The sequence below is a fragment of the Ursus americanus genome, chromosome 15, assembly GCF_024610735.1.
Source record: "Ursus americanus isolate L20-20 chromosome 15, mUrsAme1.1.p, whole genome shotgun sequence".
Taxonomy (NCBI): Eukaryota; Metazoa; Chordata; class Mammalia; order Carnivora; family Ursidae; genus Ursus; species Ursus americanus.
The window spans coordinates 2,082,851-2,103,468 of NC_142141.1; the positions used below are offsets into that span (position 1 = coordinate 2,082,851).

The following is a 20,618-nucleotide window of genomic DNA, read 5'->3' on the forward strand; positions in this document are numbered from 1 at the left end:
GCTCCTTCCCCAATTTAGCTATTGTGGACAATGCTGCTATGAACACTGGGGCGCGTATGGCCCTTCTCTTTACTACGTCTGTATCTTTGGGGTAAATACCCAGTAGTGCAATGGCTGGATCATAGGGTAGCTCAATTGTTAACTTTTTAAGGGACCTCCACACTGTTTTCCAGAGTGGCTGTACCAACTTGCATTCCCACCAACAATGTAGGAGGGATCCCCTTTCTCCACATCCTCTCCAACAATTGTTGTTTCTTGCCTTGTCTATTTTTGCCATTCTAACTGGCGTAAGGTGGTATCTCAGTGTGGTTTTGATTTGAATTTCCTTGATGGCTAATGATTTTGAACATTTTTTCATGTGTCTGTTAGCCATTTGTATGTCTTCATTGGAAAAGTGTCTTCATATCTTCTGCCTATTTTTTGATTTATTTGTTTCTCGTGTATTGAGTTTGAGAAGTTCTTTGTAGATCTTGGATACCAGTCCTTTATCTGTAGTGTCATTTGCAAATATATTCTCCCATTCCGTGGGCTGCCTCTTAGTTTTTCTGACTGTTTCCTTGGCTGTGCAGAAACTTTTAATCTTGATGAAGTCCCATAAATTCATTTTATCTTTTGTTTCTCTTGCCTTTGGGGATGTGTCATGAAAAAGGTTGCTTTGGCTGATGTCGTAGAGGTTGTTGCCTATGTTCTCCTCTAGAATTTTGATGGATTCCTGTCTCACATCGAGGTCTTTCATCCATTTGGAGTTTATTTTTGTGTATGGTGTGAGAGAGTGGTCAAGTTTCATTCTCTTGCATGTAGCTGTCCAATTTTCCCAGCACCATTTATTGAAGAGACTGTCTTTTTTCCACCGGATGTTTTTTCCTGCTTTATCAAAGATTAGTTGCCCAAAGAGCCAAGGGTCCATTTCTGGGCTCTCTATTCTGTTCCATTGGTCTATGTGTCTGTTTTTGTGCCAGTACCATGCTGTCTTTGTGATCACAGCTTTGTAGTACAGCTTGAAATCCGGCATTGTGATGCCCCCAGCTTTGTTTTTCCTTTTCAACAGTTCCTTGGAGATTCGGGGCCTTTTCTGTTTCCATACAAATTTAAGGACTGTTTGTTCCAGTTCTTTGAAAAATGTCCTCGGTATTTTGATCGGGATAGCATTGAAAGTGTAGATTGCTCTGGGTAGCATGGACATTTTAACTATGTTAATTCTTCCAATCCATGAGCATGGAATATCTTTCCATCTTTTTATGTCTTCCTCGATGTCTTTCAAGAGTGATTTATAGTTTCTAGAATATAGGTCCTTTACGTCTCTGGTTAAGTTAATTCCAAGGTAACGTATGGTTTTTGGTGCTATTGTAAATGGGATGGATTCCGTAATTTCTCTTTCTTCGGTCTCGTTATTCGTGTATAGAAATGCAACTGATTTCTGAGCATTGATTTTGTATCCTGCCACGTTACTGAATTGCTCTATAACTTCTAATAGTTTGGGAGTGGCTTCTTTTGGGTTTTTCATATAGAGTATCATGTCATCTGCAAAGAGAGACATTTTGACTTCTTCTTTGCCGATTTGAATACCTTTGATCCCTTTTTGTCGTCTGATTGCTGTTGCAAGGACTTCTAGTACTATGTTGAATAATAGTGGCGAGAGTGGGCATCCTTGTCGAGTTCCTGATCTTAAGGGAAAGGCTTCCAGCTTTTCCCCATTGAGAATAATGTTTGCTGTAGGCTTTTCATAGATGGCTTTTATGAGATTGAGAAATGTGCCCTCTATCCCTACACTCTGAAGAGTTTTAATCAGGAAAGGATGCTGTATTTTGTCAAATGCTTTTTCTGCATCAGTTGAGAGGATCATATGGTTCCTGAGTCTTTTCTTGTTGATATGATGTATCATGCAGATCGATTTGCGAATGTTGAACCACGCTTGCATCCCAGGGATGAATCCCACTTGATCACGATGGATAATCCTTTTAATGTACTGTTGGATTCTATTAGCCAAGATCTTGTTGAGAATTTTGGTGTCCATATTAATTAGGGAGATCGGTCTGTAATTCTCCTTTTTGATGGGGTCTTTGCCTGGTTTGGGGATCAAGGTAATATTGGCCTCATAGAATGAGTTTGGTAGCTTTCCTTCTGTTTCTATTTTTTGAAATAGCTTTAGGAGAATAGGTATTATTTATTCTTTGGATGTTTGGTAGAATTCCCCAGGAAAACCGTCCGGGCCTGGAGTTTGTTATTTGGAAGGTTGTTTATCACTGACTCAATCTCTTCATCATTAATTGGCCTGTTTAAGGAATCAGCTTCTTCCGGTTTCAGTCTTGGTAGTTTATAGGTTTCCAGGAAGGCCTCCATCTCCTCCAGATTGCTTAGTTTATTGGCATATAGCTGTTGATAAAAGTTTCTAATAATCCTGCCAATTTCATCGACTGGGAATTCTACGTAGCCACAGGCCTGACGCTAGGAGAGGGGTGGGGCCAGCGACCGCTAAACACACGCTTGTGCCAGAGCCGCCCAGTGAGAACGTGGAGGCGAGGAAGTTGGAATTCAGTCCTCCTCTTTCCATTCTGAGTTCTTTCCCCCAGGGCCGGAAACGTTACTCCAGAGACGCGATCACCAGCCAGTGGCCGAGGTCGTTACAGTCTTCATTTGTCCAGCCCGCGCGAAAGGCCCCCAAAACTACAAGTTCCAGCATGCCTCGCTTCGCACACGCCCCTCGTGCTGCCCCGATTCAAGCTATCCCTCTGTTCCTCATTGGCTCACAAGCCCAACGTGCTGTTCCATGATTGGTTGCGGCTCTTGTCGCTCCTAGAAACCCATTGCTGAGGCTGGCCGAAAGGTTCCTCGGAGCAGCCAAGGAGATGGAACAACACTTGACCAGGTTGGGGGGCTGCTCAGTGAATAAAGCCGCCTTCCTTTCGGCTGCGAGGCTTTGCTTTTTTAACTTCCCGGTGACACTGGGGTGGGTTTCCGGCCGGAGGACATTAGATGGGACACCCGGAAGGCGGAAGTCCTAGGGCGGAAGTGGCCGAGAGGAACGGAGAATGGCGGCGGAAGGCTGGATTTGGCGCTGGGGCTGGGGCCGGCGGTGCCCGGGGCGGCCTGGGCTTCCCGGCCCCGGCCCTGGCCCCACTACACTTTTACTTCTTTTCCTGTTTCTGGGGCCGGTTGTAGCGGATATAACTGACGGCAACAGTGAACACCTCAAGCGGGAGCATTCGCTTATCAAGCCCTACCAAGGTGAGGCCTGGGGCGGGAGAGTGCAGGGTGAGGGCGAAGCTGGACAGGGTTGGGTAAGGGGGTTTCCTTTCTCCGGAGCAAAGCAGCTCTTTTGGTTTCCTGCTTCTGGCAAGGCCCGTCCTGGCATGGCCTCTTACGCACCTGTCTACGCCGGTCTCTGTCCACAGGAGTCGGTTCCAGCTCCATGCCCCTCTGGGACTTCCAAGGCAGCACTATTCTCACGAGCCAGTACGTGCGTTTGACTCCTGATGAGCGCAGCAAAGAGGGCTCTATCTGGAACCACCAGGTGAGTGGCTCCCAAGACGCTAGGTATATCCTTAAGTAAGCCAGTACTCCCAGTCCCCGCAGCACCCCAGACCTGAGCTCGGTTGGAAGGCTTGCGGCCCGCCTCCCACCAGTTTTCCTCATCTTGGTAACACTCACCAGCGACTATTGAAGTTACTATGAATGACTACTGAAGTTACTTTGTGTCGGGAGCTGTGCCTGACACTTTACCCCTTTCTCATTTAGTTTCTTCGAAAGCCAAGTGAAGTAAGTGATATTATCTCCATTTTACTGACAAAGCTAAGACTCAGTTGAAAGTGCCTTACTCCAAGTCACATAGCTAGTAGGCAGCGGAGCTCTCAGGCTGTCCGAATCCAACTCTCTCAATAGTGGGATAAATGGAACAGATGGAATCTTTATTGGGTATTTTGAATGTGTTAGGCATTGACCTTAAAATGCCTTACTGCATTTAATTCTCAAACAGGCTGTTTGAAGTAATTGGCTGTCATGGTTTCATGCAGAGCTAACACAGGCAGTGAAGGGTATAATTAGTATTTAAATTCTGATGTGTCTGCTACCTAAGCCCAGCAATTCACTTGCTACACATGACCTGCTCCCTCCCTCTGGACAACGGAGGAATCCCTTAGAACTACTTGCAGACTTAGTCCACTTCTCCAGTGTTTTACTGGGGGTCTTGTCATCAGTGATGTAGAGGAGCTGGACTTGTGGGCAGTTTTAATTTTTGTGACCTTTGCTGCAGAGGTTAGGGAACCTCAAGTGTCACTGGCATGTCATACATGACCAGTGGCCAAGATAAGTTGCTACACAGACTCCACACTGGGAAGTCTAGGTCAGGAAAGGGGCGAAAGGAGACTAATTTGGGGCTGGGTCACAGCTTGGGGCAGAAGCTCCTCCTACCTCAGCCTCCCTGGTTCCAGTTCTTCCCGTAGGCCTAAGCTGTTGGCCATTGTCCTAGTTTTTTCCATCACCCTGTTCTTTGGTCCGTTCTGGATGGCTTTGCCATTTAGTTCTGGGAGCCCACGCTGTCCTTGTGTTGCCTCAACTGCCTGTCCCTTCTGCTGCTCCTCTCCTTTCTGCTAGGGGCATCTGGGTTACTTTCTTCAGCTTCCACCCTGATCCTCAGAGCCTGGGGTCTCCTTTGAAGGGGATAAACAAACATTATGTCTACACAGTCTGGCTCCTGGTGCTTCGCATCTCCATTTATACTGGTAATTTTGTTCCAGCCTCTCTGGCTGCCTTCTTTCCTCAGGACCTTTGCACTTGTTGTTCCTTCTGTCTGGGGCACTGCCTCCTGGCTCCTCATGCCTGCTTCCTTCTTTCTCATCTGGTATGTCTCAGCTTGAGTGCCACCCACTCAGTATTTCATTAACTATGTTATCTCCCCCGTGTCACATCCTGTCACATTATTCTGTCTTAGGGCTTTCAGATGATTTTTTTTTTTTTATTTTTTTATTTTTTTAAAGATTTTATTTATTTATGTGACAGAGAGACAGCCAGCGAAGAGAGGGAACACAAGCAGCGGGAGTGGGAGAGGAAGAAGCAGGCTCACAGCGGAAGAGCCTGATGTGGGACTCGATCCCGGATTGCCAGGATCACGCCCTGAGCTGAAGGCAGACGCTTTAACGACTGCGCTACCCAGGCGCCCCCAGGGCTTTCAGATGATTTTAAAAAATTATGTAGTGTTACATTTTTTATGGAAGTGAGTTCAATACGTCATTAATCTTTTTTATTTTTTAAGCAAAGTACAAATAGTGCTGGAAGTTTTAGAAATTGGTTCAGCTACAAGTAACAATTATGGTTGTAGATAACTGTTGGCTGGCATTGTCAGTGGCGTGGTGATGTCACAGGGCTGAGAGAATTCTGCACTTACCTTCATCAAATTTTCAGTCTGGAATATAGTTCTCTTCCTTCCCCCACATCTCCATTCACTTCTAGGGACTTTCCTATTTAGCCCTGCAGATATTCTTGGAAGGGTTACAGTGTTTCTTGTAATTCTTGAAAGAAATTGCTTGGAACTCTTACAATTTTCTGCCTGTTGTTTCCCAAGAACCATCTCTTCCTTTACTGGAGAGGTGCTTTCTGGACTTTTCTTTGTCCCCCTCATTCTGGGAGGGGCATTGAATTAGCAAATACTCCTAAGCACCTGCTGTTGTTCGAGCAGGGAAAACAGCTTCTGCTGTTTTGGGGTGGAGCAGTCCAGACCAAGGAGTGGCCCCAAGGTGACTGGAACTCCCAAGAGTCCAATGGCTGGAGCATAGGACAGAGGGAAGCCTAAGGAGCTGATCAGACCCCATCCTGAGGAGCCTTGTGTGGAGGCTGCAGAGTGGCATTTAAGCTTTTTTGGCTGATGTACTGTCTGAAAGTGTATACCCTCTTACACTTTTTAAAAGTTGATATCCAGAATTGCTTTTCTTAAGTTTAGATATTTGCAAAGGATGTAGTTTACAGCATATTTTAAATATTGCCATGTAATTTTTAAAAAAGATTTTATGTACCTACTATGTATTGAGAGAGAGAGCATGCGCCCCGGTGGGGGGTGGGGCAGAGGGGGCGGAAGACAGAATCTTCAGCAGACCCCTGAGCTGAGTGAACTCAGGGGGAGGGGGAAGTGAGGCCTTGAGATCATGACCTGAGCTGAGAGCCAAAATCAAGAGGCAGATCAAGAGCCGGACGCTGAACTGACTGAGCCACCCAGGTGCCCCTAAGTAGTGCCATTTTAAAATGAAATTGTTCGGTACTCATAAGTGTCTTCAGTGGAATCTAAATATTTCAGTTTGATACCCACTGTATGTTTTAAACACTATGAATCAGCCCAAATTATACATCAGGGTTTTTTTTTTTTTACTGAATTTGTATTTTCATTTCCTCCCATATAGAATTTTGTTCTATGCAGTATATTTAATGTTTGAAAATCTCCTACTGATTAGCTTGTCCCATTCCTCTGCAATTAAAATAAATGTAATAATTTAAGCCTTTTAACTTTGTTGGGACCTTGAAACTAACTTTTAATATTTTTGGGGGGGACTATTATTAATACACAGTTGGTCGAAATAAATGCATTACACAATTTTTGGATAATTATTGTAAAAGTAAAAATTTACTGAAATGCATCCCAACAAGCTGTTGTTCCCATCCCTGTCTGGATGGATATTATTGTCAGAATAAGACAGGCCTCAGCACCACTTCTGCTTTTTGTTTTTACAGATGTGAATGCTGAGAACCTGTGTTCACTTCAATAGTAGATGAAGATGCAGGGAGTTTTGTTATAGCAGAGTTACTGGATATTTTAAACTTCTTTAGGTTTACAAACCCCAGATTGTGTAGTGATCTTTCATCAAAATGTTCAATGACCTATCAGCTGACTATTGAATTAGCTCTGCCTTCTACTTGTTGTGAGCAAAGACATGGAAACCACTAACTGTAAAATGCTCTATGATTGATTGCCGGGTGATTCTGATTTAGTTGGCCCCGGGAAGGGCCAGGGCATCAAGATTGTTGAGCTCCCCAGCTGGCTCAGCTTTGTAGTGAGGATGGAAAACCATGGCCATGTCATGTTCTGCCTCCAGAAGCAACTTCTGAATCAGTTCCAGCTGGTACCTTACCTGCACCTGCTTAAAATCCTTCAGAGGCTTTATATTGTCTCTGTCTTGGTATTTTCCTCCACTGATCTGCAGTCTTCAGTCTGCCGTACGCAGAGACTTTCTAAGGCCTGGATAGTCCTGTAGGAGTCAGTTTCCAGGTTTCAACTTCTGTGTGTACCCTTTCCTGAAACTCCTCTATGAACCATACTAGGGAGACCAGGCGTTCCTTTCTCATCTCTCTGTTCACAGTTGCCCTTCTGCTTGTAGGCAACCCTTGTACCAGCCTGGGGTCTTATCTCAGTGCGTTCTTCCTAGATGCAGAAAACTCCTGGGCACCAGAGACCATTTGAAATCTGGTTTCTGGGATGACTTTTGTAGAGGTGAAATATATTTAACATTTTTTTTCAAAGTCTTTTTTAGTCATTACAAAACTTAAGTTATCATTAACATCTAGTTTGATTTTTATCATGGTCGAAGAACACAATCTGTTATTTCCATCCCTGGAGGTCTCTTGAGTCTTGCAAATGGTCAGGTTTTTGGAAGATTTTCTGTGTGTGTCTGTGAAGAATGTGGATTCTCAGCTAGTTAGGTACATTGTGCCGTTTAGGTCAAATTTGCTGCTTGGGTTCATGTATCTGTATTCTTCCTGACATTCGTGCTTGTTTTTATCAATTACTGAGAGAGGTATGTTAAAATCGCTTTGTGGATTTGTTTTTATTTTTGTAATTCTGTCAGTTTCTGCTTTATAGATTTTGAGGCCAAAATTTTCTTGGTAAACGAAATCTTTTGTTCATTAAACGATTTGTCATTAAAAAGCGTAGGTTTCCACGCTGTATCTTTTCTGTCCTTTTCCTTTCTCTTCCCATTGCTTTATGTTTTAGAGTTGTGTCTTGTAAACAGCATATAATTAGGCTTTTGGGGGATTATTGGATTATTTTTATTGTGGTAAAATACACATAACAAAATTTGTCATTTTAACCTTGTTTTTCCACTTTTAAATCCTTTAGTTTATGAAAACTTTGTCCTTAATTGGATTCTCATCGGCATTTAAATGGTGTTGAAAAATGTAATGGCTATCTACAAAAATTATTTGATTATTGTATTTATGTATCTGCACACATGCAAAAGAAAATTCCATAAACATTTTTTATTATGGTAAATGTACATAACATAAAATTTACCACCTTAACCATTTTAAGTGTACAGTACAGGGGCGTTAAGTACTTTAACCTTGTTGTACAATCATCACCACTGTTTATCTCCAGAATTTTCCTATCTTCCCAAACTGAAACTTGATACTCATTAAACAGTGACTCTCCATTCCCAGTTCCCCACAGCCCCTGGTAACCAATATTCTACTTTCTGTCTGAATTTGACTCTTTTAGGGAACTCGTTTAATGAAATGATAGGATATTTCTCTGTGTTTGGCTTATTTCAGTTAGCATAGCTCCAGGTTCATGTGGTAGCAGGTATCAGTACTCATTCCTTTTTATGGCTGAATAATATTCCTGTGTGTTCACATTTTGTTAATCCATTTGTTTGTTGATGGACACTCGGATTATTCCTCCCTTTTGGCTGTTATGAGTAATGCTTCTGTGAACGTGGATATACGCGAGTGTTTGAGTCCTTGCTTTTAGTTATTTTATGTACCCAGGAAGTGGAAATGCTGGGTAATATGGTAATTCTATGTTTAACTTTTTTTTTTTAGTATTTATTTGAGAGAGCGCGAGCGAGAGAGCACGTGTGCGCACAAGCAGGGGGAGAGGGGGAAGCAGACTCCCCACCGAGGAGGGAGCCCGACTTGGGGCTCCATCCCAGACTCTGGGATCATGACCTGAGCTGAAGGCAGACGCTTAACTGACTGAACTACCCAGGTGTACCTATGTTTTAACTTTTTGAGAACCACCAAACTGTTTTCCATAGCAACTACACCATTTTACATTCCCACCAGCAATGCATTAAGGTTCCAATTTCTACACCTTCTTGCCAGCACTTGTTTTTTTAATTTTTTTAATTTTTAATTTTATTTTTTTAAGTTTATTCATTTACGTAATCTCTACACCCATTGTGGGGCTCGAACTCACAACCTGAAGATCAGGAGTCGCAGGCTCCACCCGCCAAGCCGGCCAGCTGCCCTGCCAATGCTTGTTATTTTCTGGTTGTTTTTTTTTTGATGATAGCTATGCATCCTAATGGGTGTGAGGCAGTATCTTGTTGTTTCGATTTGCATTTCTCTAATAACTAATGACATTGAGCATTTTTCATGTGCATATTGGCCATTTGTTTATTTTCTTCCTTAGAAAAATGTCAAGTCCTTTGCTCATTTTGAATTTTTTGAAATTTTTAATTTTTACTGTTGAACTTTAGGAGCTCTCTGTATATTCTGGAGACACTGCTCTCTTATTAGATACATGATTTGGAAAGATTTTTCTCTCATTTTGTGGTTTGTCTTTTTACTCTCGATGTTTTTGATGTTCAAGAATTTTTAATTTTAATGAAATTCACTTAATTCTTTTGTTTTTTACCTGTGCTTTGGTGTCCTATCCAAGAAATCTTGCTAACCCCAATGTGAAGATTTTCCCTGTGTTTTCTTCTTCTTCTTCTTCTTTTTTTTTTTTTTAAAGATTTTATTTATTTATTCAACAGAGATAGAGACAGCCAGCAAGAGAGGGAACACAAGCAGGGGGGGTGGGAGAGGAAGAAGCAGGCTCCCAGCAGAGGAGCCTGATGTGGGGATCGATCCCAGAACGCCGGGATCACGCCCTGAGCCGAAGGCAGACACTTAACGACTGAGCCACCCAGGCGCCCCTGATCCTTTATTATTTAAAATAAATTTATTTTGAGATAATTGTAAATTCATATATAGGTATTTTGTTTTGTTTTAAAGATTTTATTTATTTGAGAGAGAGGTAGAGAGAGAGCATGAGCAGGGGACAGGGGCAGTGGGAGAGGGAGAAGCAGAGGCCCCACTGAGCAGGGAGTCCAGTGTGGGACTCATCCCAGGACCCTGGGACCATGACCTGAGCTGAAGGCAGACGCTCAACCGACTGAGCCACCCAGGCGCCCCAATTCACATACAGTTTTAAAAAATAATACAGAGAGATCTTATGTAGCCTTATCAGCAGGTGGTCATCTATATTTAGGATAATTACTGATTTTTTTTTTTTAAGATTTATTTATCTAAATAGAGAAAGGGGCAAGGGCAAATGGACAGGGAGAGAGACTCTTAAGCAGACCCCGCGCTAAGTGCAGAGCCTGACTTGGGGCTACATCACACCACCTTGAGACCACAATCCAATCCGGAACCAAGAGTTGGATTCCCAACTGACTGAGCCACCCAGGTGCCCCGGATTTTGGTGTTTCCTGCCTTCCTATTATTTATTTTCTATTTTTGCTGCTCATTCTCTGTTCATTTTTCTCTCTGGTCTTCTTTGGTTGGTTAAGTTTTATTTCATTTTTAGTCTTCTGCTAGCTTGAAAGTTCTTTGCTTGCTTCCTGATTTTTCAGTGATTACTCTGGAGTTTAAACACACGGCCATATTTTACCAAAGTCTAATGATAATGTGTACCTTCTTCTTCCTGGACAATGCAAAGATCTTAGACTACTTTAACTTTATTTACCCCATTATTGTCATTTATTTCAATCCTTTCTGTTTTAAATCACATAAAACATTATTTTATACAAATATTTATTTACCCCCACATTTTCTGTATTGGTTGCTCTTTGTTCTTTCCTGAATCTCTGACTTTACTCTGGATCTGGATAATTTTCCTTCTTTCTGATGAATGGAAGACAGTTGTAATGTTTCTCTTTACCTAAAAATGTCTTAATTTCACCTTCATTCATGCAGGATAACCTTTGCTAAGTAAAGAATCCTGTGTTGGTTGTTATTTTCTTTTAACTCCAGATATTTCAGTCTGTTGTCCCTTGCTCCCAGTGTTTCAGTTGAGAAGCCCCATATCAGGCTAATCATTCCTTTGAAGATAATCTTGTGGTTTTTTTCCCCCTGCGGTTGCTTTTAAGACTGTCTTTCTTTTTCTCCCTCCCCTTTTAATGTGCCTAGGTATGGTGTTCTTTTTATTTGTCTCCTTCGGTTTGTAAGATTTAAGGTTTGTGGCATAATGTCTTTGAATCAGTTTTAGTAAGTACATGGACATCTCTTTAAATATTCCTTTGACCTGTTCTCTCACTTCTCATTCTGAAACTCCAGTTATACGTATCTTAGAGTTTCTCACTCTCTGTCTCTTACTGACAGTTTTGTATCTACTATTCATTCTCTGTGCTTCCTCCTGGATATTTTTATCTATCTTGACTGGCCTTGAGATCACTGGTTCTCTTTTCATCTGTTTTTGTCTATTGCTTTTTGTTTGTTTGTTTTTAAAGATTTTATTTATTCATTTGAGAGAGAGAGAGAGGAGAGAGACAGAGACAGAGAGAGCACAAGCAAAGGGAGAGGCAGAGGGAGAAGCAGACTCCCTGCTCAGCTGGGAGCCCGACGTGGGGCTTGATCTCAGGACCTGGAGATCATGACCTGAGCTGAAGGCAGACGCTCAACCATCTGAGCCATCCAGGCGCCTGGTGTTCTTAGTCTGTTGTTAAACCTGCCCATTACGTTATTAATTTCAGTTACTATATTCTTTTAGTTCTGGAATTTTTTTGTGATGTGACTTTTTAAAAATTTTTCAGTTATTTTCCCAAGTTCTCAATCTTGTTTTTTATCTCCTTGAATGTAATAAACTAGTTATTTGAAAGTCCAGTATCTGGAGTTTCCATCAGCCTGTTTCTTCTCTCCCTCCCTCCCTTTTGGTTTTTGTTGATAACTTGTCTTTTGTGTGCTTGGTTATTTATTGTATGCCAGGTATTGTATTTGTAAGGTTGTTTGTTGAAAAATCTCAGGCTTGGGTGAGTCACTTTAATCTCCTTTCAGGGATGGGGGGCTCGAGCTGAGCTACCACCCCTGGGAGGGCTTTCCTCGTTCACTTTTATGTTTGGGTTGCTGCCTTTGTGGTCCCAGCCCAAGGCAAGGGTGGTTCACCAGGCCCTCCACTCCCTCAGAAGGCCTTTGCGTCAAGAGTGTTTGTCCATCTATCCTTGAGAGCTGGTCTCATCACCTCTCAGTTGTCCCCTCTAGAATCTGCAGATTTCCCCAGAGCCAGTGAACTGCCAAGAATTGGGAAGGCCAAGATTTCCCACTCCTTGCAGGCTGTTGGTTAGGTATCTGCCAGTTGTGTTCTCAGGGGCTGGAGCTGGGTCTCATCACCTTGGTTTTTGGTTCCCAGAGCCAGAAGAGTAAGTCTGATGAATCAGTGAATGCCCAAGCCAGATCATCCAAGAGGGGATATAAAGTTTTCTATATTTGGGTTTTTAAAATTATGTTAATTATACAAAATTCAAATATAGAAAGTAAACATTTCTTGTAGTTCCCCTACCAAAGTCACGTATCATTAATGTTGGTCCATGTTCCTGTAATTTTTTCCTTCTATCTGTACACGAATTCCTTTTTCTAAAAAAGGAACTTTTGCACCTTACTTTTCTTCTCTTAGTATCTTTGATATTTTCAAGTGCAAAGGCTTATGGATCTGCCTTGGTCTGTTAAAAAGCTGCAACAACCAGATTGCCCCCACGAAGATGGGAGCCATCTACAGTCCCATTGGTTGTTTGAGAGCAGGTGTTTCTTTCCATCCCCCTCAACACTGGTATTAAGGATCTCTTTAATGGTTGCCAGTCTGATAAGTCAACCACATCTTGTTTCAGCTTGCTTTTCTAATGGGCCTTTGTTTAAACATTTATTCACATCCCCATCTGCAGACTTCCCCCAAGTGGATTCTTGTCAGAGTATGTGTCAGCACCTTAAGTTTTCACGAGCAACTTCCTGGTGGGTGAGGCTAGGCTGTTCCCCTTATTGTGGACAGTGCCCAGCTCTGCAGCTGGTGTTCCTGAATGCCAGGGAATATCTGCCTTTTCTCACATCAAAATAGCCCAGAGACCCCAGAGCATGACCCTCCCAGCTCCCCAGCCCTGGCACCGTCATGACACTGAAGGTGGACTGGGTCTGCAAGAGGCAGGAAGGGTGCTGGCCGAGAGCTTGGGGTTTGGAATCATCCAGACCTGGGTTTGAGTCCCTCATTTTGGAAGGGTGGTTAGAAAGGAAGACAGTAGGGGTGGGAGACCAGAAAAGAGTTGCTGCACTTTGTGTTAAAGGCCTGAAGGTCATGGGAGGTAGAGAAGACACAGCATAAGTTTCTGAGTCCGACAGATCTGGGTGTGAATCAAGACCATCCACTTAACCTGCTGTTGACAAGTTATTTTGTCTCTGAATGGGTTTTCTTTTTTGTGAAATATGTGGCTAAAATAGGGGTAGTAATCCTTACAAAAGATTTTGGGGCAAGAGTAGTGGGATAGAGAGGAAACGGCTGATGGGTTTGGCTGGTGTTGAGGAAAGTGAATCATAGAGTGAGAACCTGTGACCAGGCCCAAGAGAAGACTAGGGCCAGGATGGGCAGAGTCTGGGCCTCAGGCAGCCTTGGGACACTGTGTGGCCCCCCCTCCCCACCTGGGAGGCCCAGCAGCCCCCTCCCTTCCTGCTGAGAGTGCTGGGGGGTGTGGTGTCTATTGATCAGTGGCACTTGTGACCCTGCCGCCTGGCCCTCTTTCAAGGAGTGCCAATCTCAGTGGAGGAGACGGGTCTGTGCTGGGTCACATCTAGCTGGCAGGATAGCCTGGGGAGCTCTGAGCAGCTGTCTCTGTTTTCTCTGCAGCCTTGCTTCCTCAAGGACTGGGAGATGCATGTCCACTTTAAAGTCCATGGTGCAGGGAAGAAGAATCTCCATGGAGATGGCATTGCCTTGTGGTACACCCGGGACCGCCTTGTGCCAGGTAGGGAGGCACTTGTCTAGGTGGGGGCATTCTGCACCCTCCTGTTAGGGTCCTGCTTGCTCCTCTTGGATGAAACCTGGGACCTCGAGTCTATTCTGGGAAGTGTCCCTATAGGAAGAGGGATAGCTGGATCCTGCAGCTCACTCAGTTCTGTGCCCCATTGTGGTCTGGTGTTGTACACCAGCTAAGAAAGGATTTTAACATTTTACCTTTTTTTATTTATTTTTATTTTTTAGATTTATTTACTTAGAGTGCACACGAGAGCACGCAAGCGAGCATGCGTGAGCCAGGGGGAGGGGTAGAAGGGGAGAGAGAGGGAAGCAGAGCTGAGTGCGGAGTCTGATGCAGGGCTCAATCCCAGGGACCCTGAGATCATGACCTGAGCCAACTCCAAGAATTAGATGCTTAACCAACTGAGCCACCCAGGCACCCCATCATTCTACCATTTTTAAAAAAGCAAAAACAAGAAGACTGTGTGGCTGAGACCATATGTGTCTGCAAAGTCTAAAATGTTGACAGAAATTTGTTGACCCCTGGGTTAGAGGATGGGGCTTCCTCTGTAGGGGTCCATTCTGCCCTCTTGTCACCTGACATGTCAGAGCACAAGTCCAAGTGCTGTTCCCTCAACAGTTCTGCTTTCAGACTTTGAGTCCTCTCTGCTGCACCCCTGACACCTCCCCCTCCCTTAGAGATCCCTTCCCTTTCCTGGGTGAGTGACCATAGATTAGCCTCTCTTGCTCTGCCTACACTGGCATTACTTTGTCCTTCAGGTACCCAGGGGACACTCCAATACCTCCCATTATGAGAGCATCTTCTAATTCCAGGGCCTGTGTTTGGAAGCAAAGACAACTTCCACGGCTTAGCCATCTTCTTGGACACGTATCCCAATGATGAGACCACAGAGGTATGCCTGTATTTTCTCCCTCAGGCAGGACAGGAAGAGCTTGGCTGGGGGTGGGTGGGGGTTTGGAGGGTGGGGTGGGGACCAGGACTTCTCCCTGGTCTTGGCACAGAAGGGGCCTCCAGGGATTGGGGCCCCTACTGCCTCCCACAGGCGGGGCTGGCCATGGAGTAATTGGTGTCTCGGTCTCAGCGTGTGTTCCCGTACATCTCGGTAATGGTGAACAATGGCTCCCTGTCCTACGACCACAGCAAAGATGGCCGCTGGACCGAGCTGGCGGGCTGCACGGCAGACTTCCGTAACCGTGATCACGATACCTTCCTGGCCGTGCGCTACTCTCGGGGCCGTTTAACGGTGAGCAGGGGGGCCGGGGCCAGCTCTCTCTGTAGGGGCTCAGGGAGGTGGGCGGGCTTGGGCCTTGTGGGTACTTGACTTGCTGGCTGGCTGCAGGTGATGACTGACCTAGAGGACAAGAATGAGTGGAAGAATTGCATCGACATCACGGGAGTGCGGCTGCCCACGGGCTACTACTTCGGAGCCTCAGCTGGTACTGGAGACCTGTCTGGTGAGTGTTTGGGCTGAGCTTCCCTGGTCTGTCGGAAGCTTGCGATGTCATTGATCACTTTCCTTCTTGAGCTCCCTTCGTTGGGTACACATGCACCTGGGTTTCTTCCTCCACTTTGCAGCATCTGGGAATGCTGGCACACCTGGGGCTTATTGCGAGAGCTCCCTCAGGCAGCTAGGGGGCTTTGAATCCAGATGCTGTAGAGTCCTAGCTTTCCATCACCAGCTCAGACCTTTCCAGACTTTTGTGACCAACAGCCTGCGCAACATCTCTACCTGGATACCCGCAGGCATTTCAGCCTTCACATGCCCACAGCTGAAGCCCACATCTTGCCACCGAAACATAAAGGACACCTCTGTTACTCTAGTTGTTCAGCCCAAAGAACCTTGGTGTCATTCTGGTCTCTTTTTTTTTTCTCTTACATGCCACCTCTCATCCTTTGGTGAGTCCTGCTGACCTTGTTTTCTCAGTGCAGTAGACCACGTCTCTCCCCTCTGTTACTACTTGGCAGGTCCAGGCCATCATCTTCACTCACTTGGACGACTGCATGAGCCTCCCGTGTGGTCCCCTTCTTCCACAACAGCCCCTGACAGTCTCTCCCAGCTCAGCAGCCAGAACAATTCCCTGAAAGCTCGAGTGAGGTGTCGCCACTTCTCCCATCTTCTGCAGAGTCAAGGCCACTGTCTGTCCTAGTCGTGGTCTGCTATGCCCTGGGTGCCAGTGCCTCCCCCACCCCATCACCTGTGACTCATGGCTCCCCGCTCCCTTACGTCACCCCCAATTGTTTTCCAGACACATGAGTGCCCTCCTGCCGGGCCTTTGTACCTGTGCCTCACCCTCGTCTCCTTCAGGGTCTTACTCAGATGTCACTTCTTCAGTAGGAACTTCCCTGAGTCCCTTGTTTACTTACTTATATTTTTATTTACATTTTTAAAGTAAGCTCTACACCCAATGTGGGGCTTGAACTCACAACCCCAAGATCCAGGGGTGCATGCTTTACCAGCTGAGCCAGCCAGGTGCCCCTGCTTCCCTTATTTAAAATTGCACACGCATACACCAGTCTCCTGTGCACTTCTCATCACCTTTCTTGGCATTCTTTTTCTTCATAGCATTTAACTATCTTGGAATCTACCATATAATTTATTTCATTGTGTCCCCTTCACTGAACTGTAAGTTTCATAGAGTCAGGGCTCTTGTTTGGCCCACGGTGTGCTCTGTAAGCATTGGGGTGCGGCCAGCCTGTGCAAGCTTTACTGGGCCACCGGGCCTGGGTGACACTTGATAGTGACCCTTGACCATGGTACTCAGAAGGCATCAGGGCCCTTAGAGGGCACCAGGCCCAGGACCAGCTCCTGCTGACCAGAAGTGGGAAGCAGTGTATAGAATCAGATGAAGGGCTTATTTATCCTCATGATAGACATTTCCAGGGCCTATAATCCATCCACTGTCCAGGAGCCTCCCCTTCATGGAAGTGTCTGGGTCTACTTGGTCCCCAGAGAGTCGTTGCTTTGGGGGTTTAAAGTTTTCACTGTGGATATTTTAATTATATACCCCAAAGTGGGGAGAATGGTCCAATAAGTCCCGTAGCCCCTGTTACCCAGCTTCAGGGAATCATTAGTTGCTCGTGGATGACCTGGTAATCAGTTATTAGCTGGTTGTCCGTCTGGTTTCATTTAGTGTCCCACCCAGTCTTTCCCCTCAGGTTATCTGGAATTTCACCTGATCGTCTTTCAGCCTGTGTCAGGAGAAGGTTGTGGGAACAAAGCCAGGTTTGTGACGGTGGCTGCCCTCTGAGGCTGTTTGGAGAGGCCCAGTGAAGAGTGCTGGAGACGACTGTGTACATAGTAGTGCCTGGCGGTTCATCAAAGACTTGTTTTTTTGTTTGTTTGTTTTTGAAGATTTTATTTATTTACTTGGCGGAGAGACAGCCAGCTAAAGAGGGAACACAAGCAGGGGGAGTGGGAGAGGAAGAAGCAGGCTCCCAGTGGAGGAGCCCGATATGGGGCTTGATCCCAGAACGCCGGGATCACGCCCTGAGCGGAAGGCCGATGCTTAATGACTGCACTACCCAGGCGCCCCTCATCAAAGACTTGTGAATGCAGAAGCCTCCATGGCTGGCATCTCATGGGTAGTCACATGACATAGCGGCCTCTATTCCCTTTTATACACCTGCCCGTGCAGGGTTTGAGAGGTGAAGGGATTTCCCCACGTTCATAGACCTAGGAAGGGCAGAGCTCAGATGGGAACTGCTGTCTGACTTCAGAGTCAGGACTTGTCCCTGAGCTGTGCTCTTGGGAGGGGCGTGGGCCCTGTGCCCTAAGGCAGGCTCCGTGCCCCTTATACTGTAACTCTTGGTCCTGCAGACAATCATGACATCATCTCCATGAAGCTGTTCCAGCTGATGGTAGAACACACTCCTGATGAAGAGAACATTGACTGGACCAAGATTGAGCCCAGTGTTAATTTCCTCAAGTCACCCAAAGGTACATGCTTGACGCCCATCCTGGCCTGGGTCTGGGCGGCCCGGGGTGGGGTGGGGGTGGGGCCAGTTTGGCTGCGTGCCTATGGTCCATTTGCTTTCGCCCCCTCCGGTTGTGGTTGTGGCTGTGGCCTGGGGTCTTGGATCAGCAGTCAGTGCTAATGAGTAGATGTGAGAACACCTGGTGTCTGCTTCTGCCAGTGCTTGGTGCTGGGTTAATGGTCAGGAAAGCCAGAGGGGCAGTTTGTTGGTGTAGGTGATGTGCAGGGCATTCTGATTCAACACGTGCATGGCCTCGGTGAATGGCCTGGGCACTTGGTCCTGCCACGAGCCAGGGGATCTGATCCTCCAGCTTTCCTCAGCCAGAAAGAAGTAAAGGCAAGATTTGACCTTAGGTTTTTGCAAAGCTCCGAAGGCCTGGACTCTTCCCCTGGCACTAATTAGCCACCAGGCTGTCTTCCCAGAGCAGGGATTCTGGTTGAAGTGAAACTCCTGTGTGTGTGGACATGCACCCCAAGAGCCCTGAAGTTGTGCCTGTGGGCCGGGGTTGGGGCATGAGGAGCCTCTCAGCCTACCCCAAGGTTGCCATGTGGAGTGGGAGCCGGAGTGGAACCCCGCATTTTATGTGACATCTCACTGTTTTAAGATTCAAATTACTTACAGACATCTCAGGGGCTAAACAGACCCTGCCGTACGCCACTGTTTTTGCAACCTTGGAAGGGTTTCTGGCTGCCGAGGGCTTTCAGAGACCTCATCTGCTCTGACCTACCCAGCAACCCCATGAGATTGGCCAGGCAGGGATTAACTTGTTTGCGGACTTGTTGATCCTTTCGTTCCTTTAGCAGATGGTTCCAGAGCTTCCACTCTGTGCCTAGCCATGGGCTAGGTGATGTCCTGGGGCTTAGTCTAGTGACTGGGGTAGAGGAGGGGAGAGGCTGGTGTTAAGACCAGGTCAGCAGGCCTGCCCTTGTCAGATTGTGTGAGAAAGGAGGATGTAAGTTGGCTCGTGGCTGGCATTCCAGGCCTGGCTGGGTGGAGGCCCTGAGCAGCCCCCATAGTAAGGAGTGGAGGGTTGTGGCTTGGGAGGGACGCCAAGTGGCAGGAACAGGGCCCAGGCTGCACAGGGCAGAAGGATCTGAGTCCAGGCCCCAGTCCCTTCAGCATAGACTCACAAACTTGACAAAGTCAGTTCCTGCTGTCAGCCTTCTATAAAAGGGAGAGCATGAGTTCCCCATCCCAGTGTGGTTGGGATTCCAGGAGATGCCTCATGTGTCAGGGCCTCATTCCCGGCAGAGGTGTTGATGGTGTTAGGAGGCAGAGAAGTGGTGTGGCTAGAGCAGAAGGGTGGGGTGGGGGGCCTGGGAGACCCGCTAGGAGTCATGGAATATATCCACAGGTGTGAGTCAGGGCAGCCTTTGGCCAGTGCTGTGTTTCTCCAGAGGGGGACCTTGGACCCCTGCATGGGGCTGGGGCGGGGCTTGTGAACACAGATCTTGGGCCTGTCCTGTGCAGACTCAGGCTCTCCTGGGGAGGCCAGGAATCCCGTTTTCACCAGCTTGTAGCAGAAGGCTCCTGGGGCCTTGATCCCTGGGAAGCTTGGTCCTAGTGGGATTATCCCTCCGTCCATTCCCCTGCCCCTCCCTGGTACAGCTGTGAGCAGAACACAGCTTCCCCCTGTAGGGCTGGCTGCGGTCTGTCGCTCTGCTGCATCCTGTTGGACTCCCCTATCTCCTGGGAGCCCGCCTGACCCCTCCACTTGGCCACTTCAGCTTCCCCTCTCTTCTCCCCCAGACAATGTGGATGACCCGACCGGAAACTTCCGCAGCGGGCCCCTGACGGGGTGGCGGGTGTTCCTGCTGCTGCTGTGCGCGCTCCTGGGCATCATCGTGTGCGCTGTGGTGGGGGCCGTGGTGTTTCAGAAGCGGCAGGAGCGGAACAAGCGTTTCTACTGAGAGGCCGGGGCTCCGCTCCGGGGAGGGCCTAGTTTTGGGCCCCAGCACTAATGTGAACTCTTTTTTACTGGGATTGTAAAAGAAAAACAAGACGACCTTATTTCTTAGCCGTTTCAAAGAAATAATTAAAAGTATTTTCGTACATTTTGCTTCTTGCCCAGCAGGGACAGGCTGCAGGGCTAGGGAATAAGGTTTGGCACCCCACAGCTGGGGACAGAGGTCCTCGCCCGTTGCCAGCATCTCAGGAACAGGAAGGAATCTGTGCCTGGAGCTGGGCCCTGGCAGGTGGCTCTTAAACACTGGAGGGCCCCCCAAGCACATTGGGGTGGGTGCCTGAGGACGCGAGCAGTGATTTCATTCTCTGCAGGGTGTGTTGGTGGAAGAGGAGGCGGACTGGGGAACCTGGGCCTTCCTGGTTGCCCTCTGAGCTTCTTCCCAAGGCAGACCCTCGAATGAGTCTGGAGGAGCAATTGGTAGGGCTCAGAGTGTGACCGTTTGCTAAATAAAGTGAAATAACCAACCTCAGCTGTGTGACTGTCCTAAGGGGCTTGGTTTTCTTTTTCTTCAAGTAACTTCCAAGTGGCCAGTGCTTTACGGTTCTCAGCCTCCACCCCTCGGCCCTGCCACACAGCCCCAGGAGGCAAGTGCCATGTTCCTGTTCCCAGCTGGGGAAGCATAGCTCTAGGAGGTCAAGCGAAACTTGCCCAGTGTCACATAGCCAGTGGGGTCATGGGGTTGGGGCCCTGTGCCGTCT

General features: G+C 46.8%; 1 protein-coding gene across 1 annotated transcript; it reads left to right on the forward strand.

Annotated features, from left to right (window-relative positions):
- Positions 1–2,336: 2,336 nt before the first annotated feature.
- LMAN2 (lectin, mannose binding 2) lies at positions 2,337–20,389 on the forward strand. The gene is made up of 8 exons (XM_045797254.2): positions 2,337–3,225; positions 3,393–3,511; positions 13,850–13,967; positions 14,792–14,871; positions 15,061–15,222; positions 15,319–15,433; positions 17,797–17,916; positions 19,704–20,389. Exons 1-8 carry the CDS (start codon positions 3,030–3,032, stop codon positions 19,862–19,864), a joined length of 1,071 nt encoding a protein of 356 aa, XP_045653210.1. The 5' UTR covers positions 2,337–3,029; the 3' UTR covers positions 19,865–20,389.
- Positions 20,390–20,618: the final 229 nt, after the last annotated feature.